Source organism: Mirounga angustirostris, unplaced genomic scaffold (assembly GCF_029215605.1).
Source record: "Mirounga angustirostris isolate CCGP_5_RB_7025 unplaced genomic scaffold, mMirAng1.0.hap1 SCAF_16, whole genome shotgun sequence".
Classification (NCBI taxonomy): Eukaryota; Metazoa; Chordata; class Mammalia; order Carnivora; family Phocidae; genus Mirounga; species Mirounga angustirostris.
Window position 1 is genome coordinate 48772732 of NW_026991724.1, and position 20994 is coordinate 48793725.

General features: G+C 53.0%; 1 protein-coding gene across 7 annotated transcripts; it reads right to left on the bottom strand.

Annotated features, from left to right (window-relative positions):
- Positions 1-3: 3 nt before the first annotated feature.
- Positions 4-20358, bottom strand: PHLDB3 (pleckstrin homology like domain family B member 3). Of its 7 annotated transcripts, none has more exons than XM_064580627.1 (16): positions 20142-20347; positions 19270-19647; positions 18429-18611; positions 18051-18188; positions 16105-16233; positions 15692-15889; positions 14780-14890; positions 14537-14620; positions 14048-14158; positions 7010-7109; positions 6769-6859; positions 6595-6703; positions 6353-6409; positions 2157-2376; positions 1451-1536; positions 4-437 (listed from the first exon to the last, which is right to left on the bottom strand). In XM_064580627.1, exons 2-16 carry the CDS (start codon positions 19519-19521, stop codon positions 303-305), a joined length of 2004 nt encoding a protein of 667 aa, XP_064436697.1. In that variant the 5' UTR covers positions 19522-19647; positions 20142-20347; the 3' UTR covers positions 4-302. The 7 variants fall into 7 exon arrangements, with proteins under 7 accessions (XP_064436697.1, XP_064436698.1, XP_064436699.1 ...); XM_064580628.1 differs by having other exon boundaries at positions 6595-6682; positions 20142-20344; XM_064580629.1 differs by having other exon boundaries at positions 15692-15853; positions 20142-20338.
- Positions 20359-20994: the final 636 nt, after the last annotated feature.

Below are 20994 nucleotides of genomic sequence, written 5' to 3' on the forward strand. Positions count from 1 at the left end.
AGCAACTGTCTTCCTCCGTGTTTAATTCGGTATTGCGGGAGCACCAATAAATAGTTCCCTCCCGCCCCTGCAATCTTCCTCCTAACCGGGGCAGGGCCCCAAGGGCTGGCTTCCCGTCGCGGGAAGGCACCCGCAGCCCAAAACACCACGGCTCAGGCCCGCCGAGCCGCGGCACCTGCAGGATTCCCGGAAGTTCCAAAGGGGCGGACCCAGGCCTTCCCACAGTGGGCGGGGCCTCGGGGGGAGGTGTGACGCTATGGGGGCGGGGCCTCGCCGGGACGTCCCCCAAGAGGGCTGGCCCCTCAGGGGGCGTGATTCTCATCAGCAGCTGTCACAATGACGTCCATCCAAATACGCATGGCCTCGGGGCTGGGCGCCACCATGTAGAATAGGCGTTCGTAGGTTTTCACGCAGAACGTCAGGCGAGGGTTGGGGCTCTGGGTTAAGCAGCAGAGTGAAGGTGGTTAAGAGAACATATGGGTTCGAATCCCAGCCTTGCTACTTACGTGCGGTATGGCATTGGACAAATTACTTAGACTGTCTGAATCAGTTTCCCCATCTGCCTTCCTAAATAATGCTACCTACCTCCTTGGGTTATGAAGATTGAGTGAATTAACATTTGGGGGCTTACGATTTGGGGAGCAGGAGGAATCTAGAAGGAAGACCCATGTCCCCTTTCTAGCCTATCTTCTATATTAGAAATACAAGCATTCACATCCCCCCAAATCTAGGTCCCCCTGGTTTGTAACTGGAGAAAGCGAGTATTTACACTCCATTTATTAAGTAGCTACTTGCCAACCCTGAATTGAGTATATCCCTTAGACCCATTCATTACTTTCTGTTAACCTTCTCAAGTCTGAGAAAATGGGTTATACTGTGCCCATTCTGCAGGTGAGAAAATGAAGGCTGGCTAAAGGAAGTCACTTTACTGATGTCCCACAGCTGGGATTCCAACCTAAGCTCTAGAAGGCCATAGTTGGTTGCTCCCCAGAGCTTTCTAAATACCGTACCAGTTGCCAACATTTAGATTTCTGGCACTGCCCTTGTACAAATTTCAAATTCCTGAGTTCCTTAGGGCAAAAGAATATGAAGTAACACCGTGTGGCCCATTCCCATTTGGCAACCATGGGCAGAGGCTGAGAAACGATCGCCTCCTCTAGATGCTCCCAGGCATCCCAGGATGACGTCTTCATCCATTTATTCCCAGCTTGGCATCAGAGCTTGCCAAAATTTTTGCTCTCGATCTTTTGCTCCAAGAAAAGTTAACAGTGGCTGATGAGAGCCAGGGACTGAGCTCTTAATTTGTGGTCGCTGCAGTGAAATGACCCGGTGGGCTCCTTCTGGGCTGGATGGAGGACCCTGATGGTGCGGTCTACCCAGGGGCAAGCTAGGGTCTGACTGCAGGGGCTCTGACCAGGAAGGCGGGGGGGGCACCAAGCGGGGGCTTCACCTTGAAGGCACAGCGTAAGTGGTCGTAATAGACTTCCTCGATGGCCTGGAAGTAGATGACGCCTTTGAGCTTGGTCTCTTCCTTGTCTAACGGAGGGAGGTGAGGGAGGAAGACAGCTAGTGAGAGGTGTGCGTCTGTACATCCGGGCAGGGGTCGCTAGACCCAAGTCCTGAGACTGGTGTTGGGGTAAGGGAATGGTGGCAGAGTCTGGAGTTCCCTAAGATACCCTGGTTGGGAGGTGAGTGAATGTTGAGGTTGGAAGGGAGACTGGACAAGACTGGGGAATGGGGTCTGGGGAGCTGGAATCCTAGGTCCCTGACTGCCTTGGTCCTGGAGAAGAAAAGAGACTCAGGAGAGGTTCTGAATCACTGACTGCCTGGGAGAAGAAGGGTGAGGGGCCTGGACTCCTGGGTGTTGAGGGTGCAGGGAGGGCGAGGACAATGCCAGTTCATATTCCTTCCAGGTATCTTAGGAAAAAATGGGGTTTGGGGAGCCAGAATTGTACGAAAGTGTTACCCATGTCACCAAGGAGGGCTGGGGATTTGGATTCTGGGTCGCTAACAGGGCTGGGGATCCAGACTCGTGGGCCTGAGCGAGAAGGGGGCAGGGGGCGGGGTCTCTTAGGTGTCTGGTGGGGAAGGCCTCCGGAGGCACCACTTCCAGAGTCCTAGGGGCCCAAGGACCCAGGTGGCCAGGCCGGGCTTACCGGCGTAGTAGGCCAGACGGCGGGCCTGGCGGTCGAAGCAGAACCACCGCTTCTTCCAGGTCTTTATGCGGCCACCCATCTTCACCAAGGATCCGCGGCAGCAGCCTCCCGACACCCTTAGGTGCGGGCAGCTTTCGGGATGGTGGCCCCAGCGTTCCAGGTGCTGCCGGAGATCCAAGACCCGAGGGCCTGGGGGGCGGGGTGGGGGCGTGGGCGGGGCCTGGGGAGGGAAGAGAAGGGGGCAGCTGACATCAAAGGGTCACGGAGGGGGTGGTCCAGCAGCCGGGGTGGGGGGTCCTGCTCCCCTGTTCCCCTGTAAGGCCGGCCACAGCCTTTAACCAGCCATATCAACAATGCCAATCATGAGAATGATTCTGGCAGCTCCATTCAGTGACTAGGACACCCTGCCCCCGTCTTACTAGCAGCAACAACTTGACTCCCCATGATTGCCCCTGGGACAGGGCTACTGGAGCCCCATTTTACAGATGAACAAACTGAGGTACAAGAAGGTAAAATGAGGGGCGCCTGGGTGGCTCAGTTGGTTAAGCTACTGCTTTCGGCTCAGGTCATGATCCCAGAGTTCTGGGATCGAACCCCGCATCGGGCTCCCTGTTCAGCTGGAAGCCTGCTTCTCCGTCTCCCACTCCCCCTGCTTGTGTTCCCTCTCACGCTGTCTCTCTCTCTCTGTCAATTAAATAAATAAATAAAATCGTTTAAAAAAAAAAAAAAAGGTAAAATGATCCACCCGAGGTCACCTAGAGCTTCTACGGGGTAGAGCTGAAACCCAAACCCAGGTCTTCCTGCCCCCAGAGCTCACCCTGAAGCACAAGAGGTATGGCAGAGAAGTGAGGGAGCCCAGTGGGACCCTCATATACTGTGAAACAGGGACCAAGTAAGTGATCCCTACATGAGAGTGGTTTCCATTACTGTTGTTGTTATTCTTGTTGTGATGAAATCAGCGATTATTTCCTGTGCTAAGCACTTTATAGGTATAATCCCTCTGCCCTCTCAAACTCTCTTGGGAGGTAAGTTAAAAAAAAAAAAGTGGAGGGGGGAGGTAAGTACATCATTACCCCCATTTTACAGATGTGGAAAGCAAGACTCAGAGAGGTTAAGTCACTAGGCCCAAGTCACATAGCGAGAGCTGACCAAGCCAGGACTCGCCAGCAGAGTGTCATCTCAGGCCAGAAAGGGGAGAACCAAGGCAATGAAAGTGTCTAGTGTGTACGAGGCCCAGCCTGATTGTACCTGTTCTGATCCCTGCAAAGAACGGTAATGATCCCCATGGTCACACTGAGGCTCAGAGCAGTGTGCCTCAGACTTGAGCGAACAGGCAGACCCACAAGGGATTTTGTTAAAATGCAGCCTCGGGTTCAGCCAGGGGTTGGGGGGAGGTTGTGCAGGTCCAACAAGCTCCCAGGCCACCAATGCTGCTGGTCCACGGACCACACCTCGGGTATCAAGGGCTGAGAAAATGAGTTGAGAAAACAGAGGCGAGGGCAGGGTAAGGAGGGATGAGAAACAGAGAGGAGACTCACTGGATGGAGATGGGAAGAGCTAGGCAGAGGGGAGATGCGTAGGAGGGGAAGGAGCAGTTAGCAGTTAAAAGGGCACCCACTGGGGCCTGGAATCGTCTGTGGGTCCTGTGGCCAAATTAAAAAGTTACACTAAGGATCACCAATGTGTATGAAAGGTCCCACTCCCTGTTGGGCACTGTGCCAAGTGATCACAGTGATCACCTCCTTTCCTCTCCCAAAACAAAAACAAACAAAAAAACCCCTATCTCTTGTCCCCATTTGCCAGGTGAGGCAACTGAGGCTTCTAGAGAGGCAGTGGCTCACCAAGGTCACCCAGGTAGGACGTGGCAGGACGGGGGCTTCAATCCAGGAGAGCCGGTGGGCTCGGGACTCTCGACTCCACCGTCGCCCACCATGTCACCCCCACGGAACCCCTGCCCCTCTCGGAGCCTCAGTTTCCCCGTCGCTGAAATTCGGGGGCTATCACAGTACCCTCCTCACAAGACTGTTTTCAAGGACGAGCTCGAGGTCAGGCTCTCCAATCCCGGGACGGCGCTTCTAGGTGCGAATCCCAGAGAAACACTTGCGCGTGCGCAGAAGAAAACAGCTTGGGGTGAAATGGGGGTGGGGGCGGGGGCGGGGGCGGACAGAGCAGGGGGCTGTTTAATAAGTGATGATGCTCCAGAGCAGGAGTGCTTCATTTTTAATGAGGTAGAGCTTATGCCTGGCAGCCCGGAAGGCTCCACTGCCCTGCCTGCTTTATTTTACTCCCTGCTGCTTATCAGCACCTGACAGGCTACTTAAAATTTCACTTACTGAAGCTGCTTTTTCTGTCCATCTGCCTCTAAATGCCAGCTTCCCCCAGGGCAGGGATTGCTATTCGGGTCACTGTTGTGACCCTAGGCCTGCCACACAGTAGGCACTCAATAAAGGAAACATTAAAATAAGAAGAAGAAGAAGAAGAAGAAGAAGAAGAAGAAGAAAAGGACAGATGGTTGAGAAAACAAAAAGCAGATTGAGAACAATGTGCTGGCTTACGGGAAAAATAAATTCACAAAAAAGGGTTTGATCAGTGTATGTGGAAAAGTATTCAAAAAGATTCGAAGGGGGCGCCTGGGGGGCTCAGTCGTTAAGCGTCTGCCTTCGCCTCAGGTCATGATCTCAAGGTCCTGGGATCGAGTCCCTGCGTTGGGGTCCCTGCGTTGGGCTCCCTGCTCAGTGGGGAGTCTGCTTCTCCCTCTGCCTCTGCTCCTCCCCCTTTCGTGCTCTCTCTCTCTCTAATAAAATAAATAAAATATTTACAAAAAAAAAAAGATTTGAAGCCTTTTCAACAAGAGGAAACACTTGTGCCTCCTGAAGTACAATGGGGAGACCCTTGCTTCCCCAAATTCAGTAGCATTTGTTATAACAAAAATGTATTCATGCGGGATGCCTGGGTGGCTCAGTCGGTTGGGCGTCTGCCTTCGGCTCAGGTCATGATCTCGGCGTCCTGGGATCGAGTCCCACATTGGGCTCCCTGCTCCGCGGGGACCCTGCTTCTCCCTCTGCCTCTGCCTCTCTCTCTGTCTCTCATGAATGAATAAATAAAATCTTTAAAAAAAAAATGTATTCATGCTATTAGCAGGGGTAAAAATAAAATTTTAATAAGGAGCAGTCAGCTAAATCCAGAATGTGCAAAACTCTGCAGGATAAATGACTCAATTTTTTTCCCCCACAAATAAATGGCATTTTTTTTTTTTTAAAGTAGGGAGGGAGGACTCTTCATCTCAGAGATTTAGAAGACATTTTAAATGCATTATGTGGACTTTCTTGGATCCAGATTCAAATAACCAACCATAAAAAGACATTTCAGAGATAATTAGGGAGATGTGAATGTGGATCACATATTAGGATGTAACAGAATTATTAATCATCTCCTAAAGTATGGCAATGGCACTTTTGTTACGTTAAACAGAAAACTTCTCTATCGGAGATACACAGGTGAGGTATGGAGGAAATGATACAATATGTGGAATCTGCTTTAAAATATTCCAGTGCACGGTGGGAAGTAGGTGAGGGATCAGTACAACAAAGTTGGCAACTGAGACAAGATTCGAGACTGATAATCACTGGGGAGCCCAGCTGGCTCAGTTGGTGGAGTGTGCGTCTCTGCGACTCTTGTTCTTGGGATCGTGAGTTTGAGCCCCACGGTGGGTGTAGAGATTACTAAAAATAAATAAAAATCTTAAAAAAGAATGGTAATCATTGAAGCTGCATGGTGGGTACACAGGGCTTACCAATCTATTCTACCTCTGCATATGCTTGAATATTTGTATAATAAAGATTTTTAAAAGAATCAAACAAATTTTTAAATGTTTTAAGTGATTTTGAATCAAATTTGAATTGAAACCAGCATATCGTTGCCCTCATTTTACAGTAACTGCTGACTTTATCACCCATTTATAGAAGAGGAAACTGAGGCACAGAGAAGTAGAGCATATTACCCGAGGACATGCCATGGATATAGATAACCATAATGGGAACAGAAACCAGGCCTTTTTAGTCACCCCCCCCCCCCCACCCCTGGCCAAGCCCCAGACACTTTTCTTTTGGAGGAGAGGAGAGGCTGAGAGAAGAAAGAGCAGAGGCCGGGGCAGAAACAGAACAGGGAGGTGGGGCTGAGGGCAGAGGTGGACTGACCATGATGGCAGGTACAGCAAGGCCCGAGGAACCTTCTTTGCTTCTTCTCATCCCTTCCTGTGGGGTGAGGATGAAGGAGTCAATGAGGATGCTATGCAATAAGAAGTGGGGAGAAGGGAAAAACGTAGTGGGTTCCTGGGTCTGAGGGAGGAGGGGGCTGGGGGCCTGGACTCCTGGGTCTGAAGGAAGAGGGGGCTGGAGTAGGGGCTCCTGACCGTAAGGAGGAGGGCCTGGGGTCTCACCCTGGCCTTGATCAGTCGCTCCCTCTCTGCCACAGCCTGCTGCAGGAGCCGCTCCATGCGGGCGATGTCTGGATGGAGGGCCCCACAGCTGGGAGGAGGGAACAGAGACCTGGGCGGGTTACAGTGGCCCAGCCTCTTCCCACGTCCCCACCTTCTCCCTCCCTGACGTCTCACCTATTCCCAGGGCCACCGTTCAGCAGCTGATAGAGCGGGTGTCTTCCAGAGTCTCCTGATGCTGGTGGGAGGGCCGAGGACTCGAGGGGTCCTGGGGAAGAAGGGCTGGGGCTAGGGGGCCAGGATTCTCCCTTGTCCAAGCCCCTCCGCCACTACTCACAGGCACCCGGATTCCTCCATCCCTGCTGCAGGAAGGGCAGTGGTGGGGGAGGAGGTCCACGGGATTGGGAGGGACCCTCACCAGTGTAGTGGAGGGACAGAGGTCGGGGGGATCCCCTCTGGCTCGCTCTCTCTCCCCTCTTCCGGGGCAGGCTTCCAGTCCTCTGGAGGCCGATGGAGCCCTGAAAACACACAAGGCCCATGCATATGGGAGAAGGGGCTCAATCTCGACTGCCAGTCGGAGGGCTGCCAAGGAAAACCAGTGGTTCCTTGGCTCAGATCAGAAAGCTACTGTAAACATGATGCTGGGCGAAAGCAGCTAGGCACACAGGCCCGCACAGGGCAATGTGCAGAATGGGCAGCTCCAGAGACAGGAAGGAGATGAGTGGTTGCCAGGGCTCGGGGGGAGGAGGGGGGTTGAGGGGGGACAGCTGGAGGATGCAGGGTTTCTTCTGGGAGTGATGAATATGCTCTAAAATGGAGTGTGGGGACACTGCACCACTCTGTGAATATATGAAAACCCACTGAATTGTACACTTCAAATGGGTGAATTGTAGCGTAGGTCAATTATATCTCGATAAAACTGTAAAAAAAAAAAAAAAAAAAGCCTATCACGTTGGCTCTCCCCACAATGCTGGGGGAGGGGGAGGTTTCTACTGGAACAACATTCCTAGAGGCCACTTTGGCTTTCTGTATTTTTAAAACGGCAAATGCCTAAACGTTTGAGCCCCAACTCCACTTCTAGGACTATATCCTATGGACGACACTTATTCATGTACAAAATTACTTGAGTTTGAGGTGATGCCCTGTAAAGGCCAGGGAACGACCTAAGTGTCCATCAGAAGGAGGCGGAGTATATAAACCAGCCATCATCCACACCCCAGAAAGCTCTCCAGCGTATAAGAGGAGGATGCTCTCTCTATCCAGACAGATAATAATCTCCAAGATAAAATCAAGTGCACAGCAGCATGAAGAATATACTAGCTCTGCATAAAAAGATGACAAAAGTATATTCATGACAGACTGTATAAGCACTGAATACCTCCAGGAAGACTCGAGAAACTGGTAACCCGGGGCTGCCCCCAGAAGGTGAACGCAATGGATGGAGACAATGAGGGAAGCGTCATCTCTCTGAATATCCTGCCATACCCTCCAACTTTGAATGAGGGGAATGTTGGCTTTTTAAAAAAATAAACCTGACAACCAAATGTATCCCTCGCTCCTGGGCCAGAAAAAAAACAGGGGCTTTGTTTTGGTTTGTTTTTGCTAGAAAAAACAATAGGGGAACAGCTGACAAAATATGAGTATCTGGTTCTTTCAATAATATTATCTCAACGTTAGTTTCCTGAATTTGATTACTGCAGTGTGGTTATGTAAGAGAGTGGCCTTGACCTTGGGTAATAAATGTAGAAGTATTTAGGGGTAAGGGGAAATCACGCTTTGAGAGAATAATAAAATGTCTGTGTGTGCATGTGTGTGTGTGTGTTTATGTATAGAGAGAGTAATAAAGCAAATGTCCAGTGTGGTAAAATGTTAATTACAGAATCTGAAAGCCACATATACAGGTATTCTTTCTACTATTTCTGCAATTTTTCTGTAAGTCTTACATTATTTTAAAATAAAAAGTTACCAAAAGATGAAAATTTGAGAGTAATTTATAATTTATAATAATACTCTTGAGAGTAATAAAGAAAGAAATAAGACTGACTTTTAAAAAGAAAAAAAAAAAAAAAAACTCTGCATGGACAATGAAGAATAGAAATGGGGCGTGTGACCGGCTCAGTGGGAAGAGTGTGCGACTCTTGATCTTGGGGTTGAGTTCGAGTCCTATGTTGGGTGTAGAGATTACTTAAAAAAAAAAAAAAAAAAGAATAAATAATAAAAATAATACCTTGCATAATTTGAGCACCAATAAGGATACTCACTGCTATAGATCACAACTCATCAAATAAATTTAATCCATGAGTTGATAACAGTAAAGGAAAAATAGAATTGGTTACCTTGCAACCGAAGCAACTCTTTTATTTTGAAGACAGGTGAATAAAGTGAAACCAGCAAGTATGTGTCCTGCATTTTGTATAAAAACCATACCCCTGGTTACCCAGGAAGGCAAGTCTCTCTCTATGGGAGTATTTCGATGAATAGATGAGGAGGAAAACAAATTTTATTTATTTATTTGAGAGAGAGAGAGAGCACGAGCGGGATAGAGAGGTAGAGGGGCAGAGGGAGAAGCAGGCCTCCCGCTGAGCAGGGAGCCCGATGGAGGGCTCCATCCCAGGACCCCGGGATCAAGACCTGAGCCAAAGGCAGACGCTTAACCCACTGAGCCACCCAGGCGCCCCGAGGAGGAATAACAGATTGGAATTTTACCGCTGGAGACCTCTCCTAGACCAACAGATGAAGGCACCCATGCCAGAGAAAGAGAAACAGGCACACCGCCCCCAGCGAGGTTTGCAAAATGCTGACCCTGCCTCTGCTGGGGCCCCTGCAGCTGACTTCCCGGGAAATACGAAGAGGCAGAGAGGTGACAATGACCCCCACAACACAATCAGCAAACCCTGCCTGGGAAACTCTACAGGACAGCCATCTGGTTTCTTCACCAAGTAAGTTGCAAGGGGGACAAAAAAAGAAAACAGAGGGGAAGTCTATAAAGACTTAAAATATACAGCCGCCAAAAAAAAAAAAAAAAAAAGAGTAAACTCGTGTTTAGGGACAGACACTGAATTGATTGAACTTTAAAGAAACGTAAGGAGGAGATTGCTAGGAACGTCAGGCCAGTGGTCCTCCCCGGGAGGCGGGTGGGGTCATCATTCAGGGGCATGTGGTGTGTTTCCAGAGTGGCTGCCAGTCCTGCCTCCTGACATAGTTGGCAGCTCCAGAATGTTCCCACGTAATAATTAAGCTGGGTGTGTGTTCCGCGTGACTTTCTATATGCGTGTTATCTTTAATAAAAAAAAAAAAAAGTTGGACAAAATAGTAACAGCCAGGACTTGTCAAGTGCTCATGCCATGCCTCCCGGCATACCTGGCACCCTGTAGGGCCACCGAAGCTTCTAGAAGCCCGGGGAGTCGGGAAAGTTTCACTCCCCTCCGCAGGGAGGACACGGAGTCCCGAGCCCCTGGGCCTCTTCACTCTTTCCTTGCTTCAGCCGCTATCCCCAGCATGTCCTAGCTTGAGATGCCTGGGAGAGGAAACGTCCGCATGGCGCTCATGTTGTATGAACTGAATAAGCCATCGTACAAATAACTATATCATCAGAAACAGCTGTGAGCAAAGAGAATCAGGTGTCCTAAGAGAGGATCAGCTTCCGACTGGAAGACTGGGGGCAGCCTTCTGGACACTGACCCTAAGGCCCAAAGAATGAGAGTGGGTCAGGGAAGATTGAGGGTAACAGTGTTCCAGGTAGAAGGATCAGCAAATGCAAAGGCCCTGAGGCAGGAGCAAAAAGGGAATGTTGGCAGGTCAGGGCTCCTGCAGCTAAAGCAGAGCGTATGTGGGGGACAGTGGTGAGAGATGGACAGGGGCCTGATCATGCAGGGACCTGCTCGCTGAGGTGAGGAGGCTCGGGGGACCACTGACAGCATTAGGTGGGGGAGGATTGAAGTAGGGGGTGTTGAGATCACTCTGGCTGTTGTGTGGGGAAGAGACTGTTGGGAGACAAAAAGTAAAATGGAGACATTCAGGAAAGAGGCTGGTCTAGGGTCACAAAATCAGAGACGAGGGTGGAAGTGGGTAGCAGAAGGGCGCTAATAATTGTAATAACCCTAATAATTGTAATGATAACCACAGTAAGGGCAGAACATTCACTAAACACCTATGTGCCAGGCACCATGCTAAGCACCGTAGCCATCAACCAGTGGGCGCTGTTATTACTCCCATTTGGCAGCTAAGTAAACTGAGGCAAAGAGACGCATCTCAGTTCAGCCAGCTAGGAAGCAGCAGAACAGGTATTTGAACCCAAGCAGGGTCCATACGCTCTCGGGCAACACCTGATCCTGGAAAGAAGGGGTGGAGTTTGAGCCTTAACAGGACTTGGAGGGAGGGAGAGAGAGAGGGAGAGAGAGAAAGAGAGAGAGAAGGAGCAAGGAGTCATTTGTTAATTCACACACTCTGCATCCCCTTGTGTTTGTTTACCTGGCCGAGTAAATAAATCCCCCCTGCGTTCTTCCTGTGCCCTCCAAGCTGGGGCCAGCGGCACTGCCCACCCGGACTCTGAAGGATTCCTGCGACCCCCTGGCCTCCTGGAAGGCACTGGTCGTGGAAAACAGGCAGACTTGGCCCAGACCTAGCTCTGCCACTTCCTGAGGCTGTGACTCGGGAGTGACTAGTCCCGCCACCCTGCGTGGCTGATGCAAAGATTAAGTGAGTGGCCTGGTGCAAAGCACCCAGGAGAGTGTCCGGATCGGCCCCCCAGGTGGCACCCAGGTGCCAGGTGGGTACGGGATCCCTGGCCATAGGCACAGGGTCCGCGGGAGCCAATAAGTCAGGTAACAACTCCATAGGAATGGATGTGGCTTCCCGGCAAGTATTTATAGGTCGACAATTTACTTCTAAGGGTCATATTTACCATAAGTCATGTTGCCTGGCAACGCGGCTGACCCTTCCCCTTTATCAGGCTGCCAGGGCAACCAGCTGGAAAGTGAATTTCCCAGACGGGAAGTCTGCAAACCCTTTACCCACACAACAATGGGATCTACTTTGGGGGGGCTCCTCTGAGCAAAGAATGGAATATTTTCACTTTATAGATAGATTTCATGATACAGATATGAGGTTGAACCACGTCACAGAGCCAACATATGGCTGCTTCTCACGTCCAAATAATAGCAACTCCATGCTTCAAAATGATAAAATGGGGGATGCCTGGGTGGCTCAGGTCATGATCCCGGGGTCCTGGGATTGAGTCCCGCATCGGGCTCCGTGCTCAGCAGGGAGCCTACTTCAGCCTGCTTCTCCCTCTGCCTGCCGCTCCCCCTGCTTGTGCTTGCTCTCTACTCTCTCTGACAAATAAATAAATAAAACCTTAAAAAAAAAAAAGATAATGGGGCGCCTGGGTGGCTCAGTCGGTTAAGCGACTGCCTTCGGCTCAGGTCATGATCCTGGAGTCCCGGGATCGAGTCCCGCATCGGGCTCCCTGCTCGGCAGGGAGTCTGCTTCTCCCTCTGACCCTCCCCCCTCTCATGTACTCCCTCTCTCTCATTCTCTCTCTCTCAAATAAAAATAAATAAAATCTTAAAAAAAAAAAAGATAAAACAGCTTAGAGCAGACCCTGGCCTACCTTAAGCTCTCCAAAATCATGATCGTTATTAATATTGACTAACATTAAGGGGCACCTGGGTGGCTCAGTCCTTAAGCGTCTGCCTTCGGCTCAGGTCATGATCCCAGGGTCCTGGGATCGAGCCCCACATTGGGCTCCCTGCTCAGCGGGAAGCCTGCTTCTCCTCTCCCACTCCCTCTGCTTGTGTTCCCTCTCTCGCTGTGTCTCTCTGTCAAATAAATAAAATCTTTAAAAAAAAAAATTGACTAACATTAATTAATAAATAATATATAGTACATATTATAGTAATATACATGGTATATAATGACATCGGACAATACATTAATAATAATTAATATTAACTAATATTATTATTGGGTATACAAAAAAGGACATATGCACACGCAGGTGTTCATAACAGCATTGCTTAAACTACAAAAGCCTTGAATCCCCATCGGCAGAGGGAGGGCTGGGTCAGTGCCTGGTAGAGACTCCTGTGCCCCGCCCCCCGCACCCCACCAGGAGCCTGGAGTGGTTAGAGTACTGAAACCAGTGCCTAGTTCAAATCCAGCCCCGCTGCATTCTAGCTATTTAAATACCTTCACCTCTCTGCCTCTGTTCTTTACCTATAAAATGGACGCAAGAACCTAGTTGGTAGTATCATTGCAAAGACCAACTGAGTGAATCCGTGTGAGTCACTTAAAACAGTGCCTGGCACACTCTAAGGACTCAACAAATATCAGGTGTCATAGTCTTCCTGTTTATAGTGTTACCATGAGAGTTATTAAAAATGACGAGGCAGCTCTAAATGGATCAACAGAAAACAGTCTCCACGATAAAGTGTTAATTAGAAAATCAAAGCCGGGGCGCCTGGGTGGCTCAGTTGGTTAAGCAACTGCCTTTGGCTCAGGTCATGATCTTGGAGTCCCGGGATCGAGTCCCGCATCAGGCTCCCTGCTTGGCAGGGAGTCTGCTTCTCCCTCTGACCCTCCTCCCTCTCATGCTCTCTGTCTCTCATTCTCTCTCTCAGATAAATAAATAAAAAAATCTTTAAAAAAAAAAAAAAAGAAAATCAAAGCCAATGAATAGCTTATCTACACATTTCTGAAAAAAAGTTTGCATCAGAGCTACCAATTTTGGGGCGCCTGGGTGGCTAAGTCGGTTAAGCATCTGTCTCGGCTCAGGTCATGATCCCAGGGTCCTGGGATCGAGTCCCACATCGGGTTCCCTGCTCAGCAGAGAGCCTGCTTCTCCCTCTCCTCCCCACTCCTGTTCTCTCCCCCTATCTCCGTCTCCTTCTCTCAAATAAATAAATAAGATCTTAAAACAAAACAAAACAAACAGCTACCAATTTCTAAGTGTTTGCCAAGCATCCACACAAACTGAAACAAAACTTTTCATCTAATATTCACCCCCTGCCTCCTGCACAGGCTCTGACATTCTCTACTCTGTTTCAGTTTAAAGAGTTAGTAACAATGAATGTTGTAACCTGTTAATAAGTGGGGACCCCCTCAGCCCCAGTCTCAAGGAGATCTGGAAGGAGGGGTACTGAAGAAACAAGTAGCCATGCTGGGCATGGGGGCTGTGGGCCCGTGGGGTGGAGAGAGGGGGCCTTCCTATCCATACGCCCTGTTTGGCTGCTTTTCAAATTTACTGCTGGGTGCACCCAGTTCCATTCTGCCAGGGGAGTGGTGGGGTGTTAGGCAGGAGAAAGAAAATCAATAAGTAAAGCTTGAGCCTATTAAAAATCAAAATACCCCTCGTTCATCCTTCCCTCTCCCCCAGACCCCCATGGTGGAGAAAGCCACAGGGCAAGTTCTGGAGATGCGAGTGACAGCGAGACGGTGGCGTGGGGAGCCGAGGTACCTGCAGGGAGCTGTGGACCGAGAAGAGGCAGGAGGAAGTGTTAGAGGCAGTGTGGGTGGTGGGGTCCTGGAGCACCAGCAGCTGGCGGTCCGTCTTCTGGGTGAACAGGAGCTTCAGGAAAGGGGTTGATGGTTAACGGGAGCTGGAAGGATCACAGAGGGCCCACCCGTTCCCAGGAGCTCTGGCCCTTGTATCCAGTGTCGGCCCATTTCTCAGATGGAAAAACAAAGGCTCCAGGTCACAAGGGAGCTGGACCGTGGTCTTAGGGGAGCAAGGACTGTGGGCGAGACCACAGGTTCCCTGAGGGGTAGGGGCTGGGGGCCTGAACTCCTGGGTCCCAAAGGTAAAAGGGTTTAGGGGTTGAGAACTGTGGATCCCAAGGGAAAAGGTGTCTGTGGGCCTGGACTCCCGAGGGAGGAGGAAGAGGTTGGGGGATGGACTCCTGGGTTGGAGGGCGATGGGGCTGACAGGGGCATGAAATCCCCATACCTTTGTGAGGGCCCGGTTGGACTCAGAGAAGTCTCCACCTGGGGTTCCTTGGAGGCAATTAAGCTCGAGCAGGCGGCTCCGTTCCTAAGGCAGAGCAAGTTATCACAGGCTAGCACATCACAGACTCAGAATGGGCTGTCCCAGCCTTCCCTGGTACCAGGAGGCATCTTGGGGTGCAGGGTGGAGATGGATTGCCCCAGGGGGATGTGAGGACAGTTGGACAGGTCTCCCAGGAGAACTCACCTGCGTCAGGGCCTGAAGGGCCTCGTCCTTCTTCCGGCTCAGCCCCCTGCTCTCAGCCGCCATCTGCCCCCCCAGCGACTTGAGCTGCTCCTCTAAGACCTGGATCCGGTGCTGCAGGGCATGGCCCAGGGCCCTGGTTACTCAGGTGTCCCAGGGCTCCCAGCTGGCTCCCACAGAGCCAAGTCCTTCTCAAGAGCCTGGGGTTTGCTGCACCCCGTAACAGAGATCCCCGGGACCTGGGTGCCCATGAGTGGGTGGGGAGTTAAGTTCCCTGGTGCCCTCTTCCCTTTTGGGGATTGGGAAGAGACCTGGGGTGGCTTGGGGGGGGGTGGAGGAGCTGATGTACAGACAGAGATGGAGAGAGACAGACCCAGAAAGAGTTGTGGAGAACAGAAAGGGAAAGGGACAGAGAGACCAACTAGAACAGATACAAAAAAGAAGGATCAAGACAGTCCCTGAGAGGAAGATGCGAGCAAGGGAGGAAGATGCAAGAACAGAGACAGATAGAAGGGAAAAGAGAGTGACAGGGAGAAGATCCAGAAATGGAGGTGGAGAAAGGAGCCCCGCGTCCTAACCGAGTAGGTTCAGATCCCAGCTCCACCCTCTACAAACTGAGCGACCTTGGAAAAGATTACTTGAGCACCTTGACCTTCAGTTTCTTCATTATAAAGTGGGGGGGGGGGGAGTCAGATTGGCCTCCCCAGATTCTTGTAAAGATTTGATGAGTAAGGACTCATGAAACATTTAGGACCATGATTGGCACATAGTAAATGCTCAATAAACATCAATCATTGTTGTTACTCTTCAGAAGACGGTGAGGCGGGTGGGAAAGGATGACAGAGAAAGGGCCAGACGGGGGAATGGAGGAGTCAGAGGGTAGCGGTGAGGGAGGGCAAGCCCTGCCCGACTCACCCTGTGCTGTGCCACACTGGCCTGGAGTTCCCGGACCTTGGGGTCCAGTGCCCGGGCCCCAGGGCTGTCCCGGTCCTCCTCCTCCCGCCTGCTCTCCTGCTCCAGCTGCTGGAACTCGAGGTCCTCGTAGGCACACTGGGCCACATCTAGCTGTTCCCTCATCTGTGGGTGGGAATGCAAACACTGGAGGCCTGGATCCTGGGGGGGGGAGGCGGTAAGTGGGTTGGGGCCAGGAGTCCTGGGCAAGGAGGGAAGAGGGGCTTGAGGACCTAGACTCCCAAGTCCTAGGAGTTATAAGGCTGGGGCCTGAACTCCTAGGTGAGGGAACAGAGGCCTGAGGGCCTGGACGTCTGGGTCCTGAGGAAAGAGCAGCCTGGATACCAGGTCCCGGAGAGGATCTGGAGGACCCTCACCTCTTGCACTCCCTGCAGGAGCCGCTCTCGCTGGTCCTCCGGCTGGGAGTCGAGCTGTCCCTGGGCCTCCTGGAGTCTTTGGCGAAGACCCTCCACTCGATCCCGCTCCTGGCTCAGCCGCCTCTGTTGCTGAAAGAACAGCCAGGCTCTCAGCCTTCTCAGTCCAGTCCAGTGTGGACACAGGAAGAGAAACAGAGTCCAGCACGGGCGACGCTAGCTGGATCCCAAACCCTGCCTGGGTGCTGGCTCCAACACTGCAGGGACCCTGTCTGTCTGGTTCACTTTTTTTTTTTTTAAGATTTATTTATTAGAGAGAGAGAGTGTGAGCATGAGCAGGGGAAGCAGCAAAGGGAGAGGAGGAAGGAGGCTCTCTGCTGAGCAGAGAGCCCGATGTGGGGCTCGATCCCAGGACCCTAGGATCATGACCTGAGCCGAAGGCAGACGCTTAACTGACTGAGCCACCCAGGCGCCCCCCTTAACTACATTCTTGGCAATTTTTTTCCCCTCCAGAAACAGAAGTCTCACTTGCTTGCTTTTGCCAACCCCCTTCCTCTGGCCACACTCTAATTTGCCAACATCTTTCTTTTCTTTTTTTTTTTTTAAGACTCTTTTTTAAAAGATTTTATTTATTTATTAGAGAGAGAGAGCTTGAGCATGACAGAGAGAGAAAGGGAGAGAGCAGGAACAGGGGCAGGGGGAGAGGGAGAAACAGACTCCCCGTGGAGCAGGGAGCCCGATGCGGGGCTCGATCCCAGGACCCTAGGATCATGACCTGAGCTGAAGGCAGACGCCCAACTGACTGAGGCACCCAGGTGCCCCTGTCTAGTTCACTCTTGTACAGGCTGGGACGATCAGGGCAGTGAAACACAGAGACTACAGAAACCGAGACTGGAGAGCATCTTCCTGGATGGGAGGATTTTAAGATAAGCCTCAAAAATCAGGGAACGTTTAGACTCAGGGAGCTCGAGGGAGCCGGAAGGGCGCTTTGGGCTGAGGGAACAGCGCAGCACAAATGCACAGTAGTTGAAAAGCACAGGAAGTTTCGGGGGTAAACTCTGGTCAGAGGGTAGAGATGAGGAGCACAGAGGGAGGTGACAGAGAAAGGCAGGCTCGGCGCAGCTCCTGTCTGGTTTGGCCAACTGGCTGAGGAACCCTTATCCTGGGGCACTGGAAGGACTAGAGACAGAGGTTCAGGGAGCAGAAAGGACAGGACATGTTGACTGACCACAGGTTTGGGGGTGAGAGAGAGGGAGGTGTGTAGAGCTAGGCCCTGTTTTTTTTTATTATTATTATTATTTTTAAAGATTTTATTTATTTGACAGAGAGAGAGACAGCAAGAGAGGGAACAGAAGGAGTAGAGTGGGAGAGGGAGAAGCAGACTCCCCACTGAGCAGCGAGCCTGACGTGGGGCTCGATCCCAGGACCATCAGGACCCGAGCCAAAGGCAGACACTTAACCACTGAGCCGCCCAGGCGCCCCAAGGCCCCTGTTTTTAAAAACACCATCCCTGTTTCGTTATCAGACCTGAAGAATGAATAGGTTGTTAAAGAGTTTACAGACAGTATCATGTCTGGTACTGGCTTTTAAAACGGGGGAGAGGGAAGCAAACTGGGGGATATGAAACGAGAATGGAAGATTGATTACTGCTAAAGGTGGTGAACACACCACAGAGCCACCCGTTTGACTATTCTGTTCGTTGGTTTGACATTTTTCACAAGATGACATTTAAAGAGCAAAGAGAGGGCCAAAGGAAGAGGCCCCAGAATCATGGTGGGGGAGGGAGAGGGAAAACAAGAAGCATCTGCCCACCCCTCACTCCCCCAGCCCAAGGATCCCCCTTTGGGGAATGAGGATAACCCTGGGGCTCAGGTCCCAGGAGCACCACCAGGAATATCGGTCCGATGAGGAAGGAAACTGACGGTGAAGATCGCGCAGGAGAAACTGACCTGTTCCTGCTGCTCGTGGTTGCCCCGCTTCGTGTCCCCCTGCTGTTCCAGCAGCTCCCGGAGCTGCTCTTCCTCGCGCCGGGCAGCCACCCGCTCCCCAGCCAGCTCGCCCCGCAGAAGGGCCACTTCCACCTCCATCTGTGGGGAGAATGTAAGGGCTGGGGCCCGGAGGTCTGGGTCCGAGGAAGGAGGAGGCTGGGGACTTGGACGCCTGGGTCCAAGTGGGGTGCCTGGGAGTCTGGGGTCCTGGATTCGGAGGGAGGGAGGATAGGGCTGGAGGCCTAAGAGTGGGATCCCGGGAGGCAAGGCCCAGGAGCCTGGCCTGGAGGGCTCCCCTTGAGCTGGGGGCCAGACTGCCCACGAGGTCCGCAGCCTCACCTCGATCCTCAGCTCCTTCCTCTGGCGCTGTAGTTCCTTCACTCGCTGCTCCATCACGGCCACGCGGGTCAGTGCCTCCAGCTGCTGCTCTCGAAGCCGCCGCGCCGCCCCTCGCACCCCCTCCCCAGGCTGGGTGGATGCGGGGGGCGTGGCCGGGGTCTGTGCCGGGGACCGAGCCTCCCGCTGAGGTCGGAGAGGGGCGTGTTCAAGAGGAGAGGCCTCGCCACTGCAGTCATCAGGCAGGTCCGTTCCCCACCCCATTCTCGGGTCTGGGGGTCTGATCAGCCCCAGTCAGTCGCCACGCCCGTTTATTCAAGTGGGGGAGGGTGCAGGTGCGGGAGCACCCCGGGCGGGGCAGGAGGCCCAGGGGCTTGCAGTCGGGGAGGGGACGTACGCAGCCGACTCAAGGAAGGTCCCTTTTTCGCTACCCAGGTCCCATTCTCTTGGCATCGCGTCCTGGTAGACCCGGATCTCTCTCCCGCTCTCCCCGGGTCGCTCTGAGTCTTTTCCCCGTTTCTCTGGGTTTTGTCTCTCCGACTCAGTATCTGTCTCTCTCTCTGAATCGCTAGGTCTCTCTCCCTTTCAGAGTATTTCCCTTCTGAGCATCTCTGTCCTTTGTTTCTGGGTTTCTGTCTGTCTCTTTAACCCCATCTCTCCGAGGCTCTGTCTCTGGTCTTTCTGTGTCTCTGTCTCTTTGGTTCCCTTGTCTCTCGGTCTCCCTGTGTCCAGGTCTCTATCTGGTCTCTCTCTACCTGTCCCTTTGTGGCTCTGTCACCCGCTAGCGCCTGTCTGTCTCTCTGGGCCCCCCGGGGCCCCCTCCTTCGCCCTCCAGGTCCCTCACCGCGTCGCGGCTGCTCTCCGTGCTGCTGCCTTCTTCCACTTCTTCCTCTTCCTCAGCCTGCTGCTCAGCTCCTCGGCCGCTCGGAAGCTCCTTCACTCCCTGGGGCTCCTCCGGGGCCTCGGGCGCCTCCGGCTCGTGGGGGTCCTCGGGGTGCACCTGGGGCTGCGCAGCCCCTTGGGGCGGGACCTCCGCGTCGCCCTCCGGGACCGGAGGCGGCTGGCACCCCTCGTCCCGGCCGCTCGGCGTCCCCATGGCCGCTCGGTGCTCCAGCGGAGTGGGCGGGCCCGAGTTCCGGGGGCGTGGCCTGGCAGCGTGAGGATGCGGCCCAGGAGGCTCCCGAGCGCTCGGGCGCTCGGAAAGAGCTCCAGGAGGCGGGACCTAAGAGATCAAAGACTGGAACTGAGCGCTCCGGGGGCGTGGCCTGGAGTTTCTAGGGGCGGGGTTCGATGGCTCCCAGGGCGCCACACCCCCGAAGGCCCGACCGGAATTTGAGTTGGGGGGGGGGTCTTCGCACGCCCCCTACTGGCCTCTCCCTCCTACCCAGGTGTCGAGGCTTGTACCCTCCCAGCAACCCCCCAAAATCCCTTGGAGCACCCTAGAGCGACCCCATCTCCTTCTCCCTCCGGGACTCCCTCCTTTCCCGAGCCTGGTAGACTTGGCTCCGACACCACTGTAGGGGGGCGCAGCGTCCATGCCGTCTCACTCAGAGATCCAGGAGTCGGGGCTCCTACTTTCCCTCCCTGAGCAAACCAAGAGTCTGCGTCCTCTGCTCGTCCCAGGGCTAGATTCCCAAACTGCAGCCTCCCTCCACTCCCGGGAGCCCAGAAGGCCGTCTTCAGCTCCCTCCTGCCCCGCAGCCCCGGCCCCCTCACCGGCTCAGGCTTCGGCGGGCTTGGTCGCTCTGCGCTCTGCGCTCTGGGCGCTGCCTTTTCAGTCTGCGGGACAGGTGGCTGGGGAAGAGGGAGGAGAGAGAAGCTGCTCTGTCCCCCTCCCCAGCATCCCGGAAGTGGAGGGGGGGGACAACAGGTCCAACAGCTCCCCGAGGGAGGAGGGAGCGACCAGTTTGCCCCGCCCGCGGCCGCGGCATCTGGCCATCCCGGCCCCACCGGCCCCACCCTCGGAAAAGCCAGCATCGCGACCCCTCACTCAGCCTCCAGCGCCTCCAGCGCCTCCAGCGCCTCCCGCCCCGTTCCTGCCCCCTGGAGGGCTAGGCGTCTTCATCACCTATGTATAAGCGTCTCCCTAATGCCCCGACACCGGGAATCCTGAAAGGAAGGGGGAATGGAGATAGGGGCCTCTCCCTCTAATGAGCCCTTTAGAAGGGCTCCGACCGGTTTGGGGAGCTGGGCAAGGGGAGGGGGTGCCCTGGGCTGAGTCAGAGACCCGCCCAGAGACAGTGGAAGTGTGCCCACCCCCCTGCCCCACTCTGCTATGGGGTGGAGGGCAGAGGTTAAAGGTCTAAGCCAGACCCTTTCCTCTCTGGGCAAAAACAGGAAAATAACTGGCATGTGAGACAGGATTATTGGATGTCAGGAGCTGTGCTAAACACTTGACACACGTTAATTTCATCCTTATGGTAGCCTAATGAGAAAGGGATTACTATCTCCATTTTATAGTTGGGGAAACTGAGGCTGAGGGGGTTAAATGTGCCTGGAAGTCTAGACATGCTGTTAATCTCAAGGCTGGATTTGTTCTCTGGAAAGTCCATGTTCTTAACCATTGGGC

Bases quoted from the DNA above. Each gene is read 5' to 3' on its own strand.
- PHLDB3 (XM_064580627.1), bottom strand. From the start codon at position 19,521: ATGGGGACGCCGAGCGGCCGGGACGAGGGGTGCCAGCCGCCTCCGGTC. The intron at 14,891-15,691 runs GTGAGTCGGGCA...CATGCCCTGCAG, and splicing joins CCAGTGTGGCACAGCACAGG to CACCGGATCCAGGTCTTAGA. The intron at 1,537-2,156 runs GTAAGCCCGGCC...TCCCTCCGTTAG, and splicing joins CCGTCTGGCCTACTACGCCG to ACAAGGAAGAGACCAAGCTC.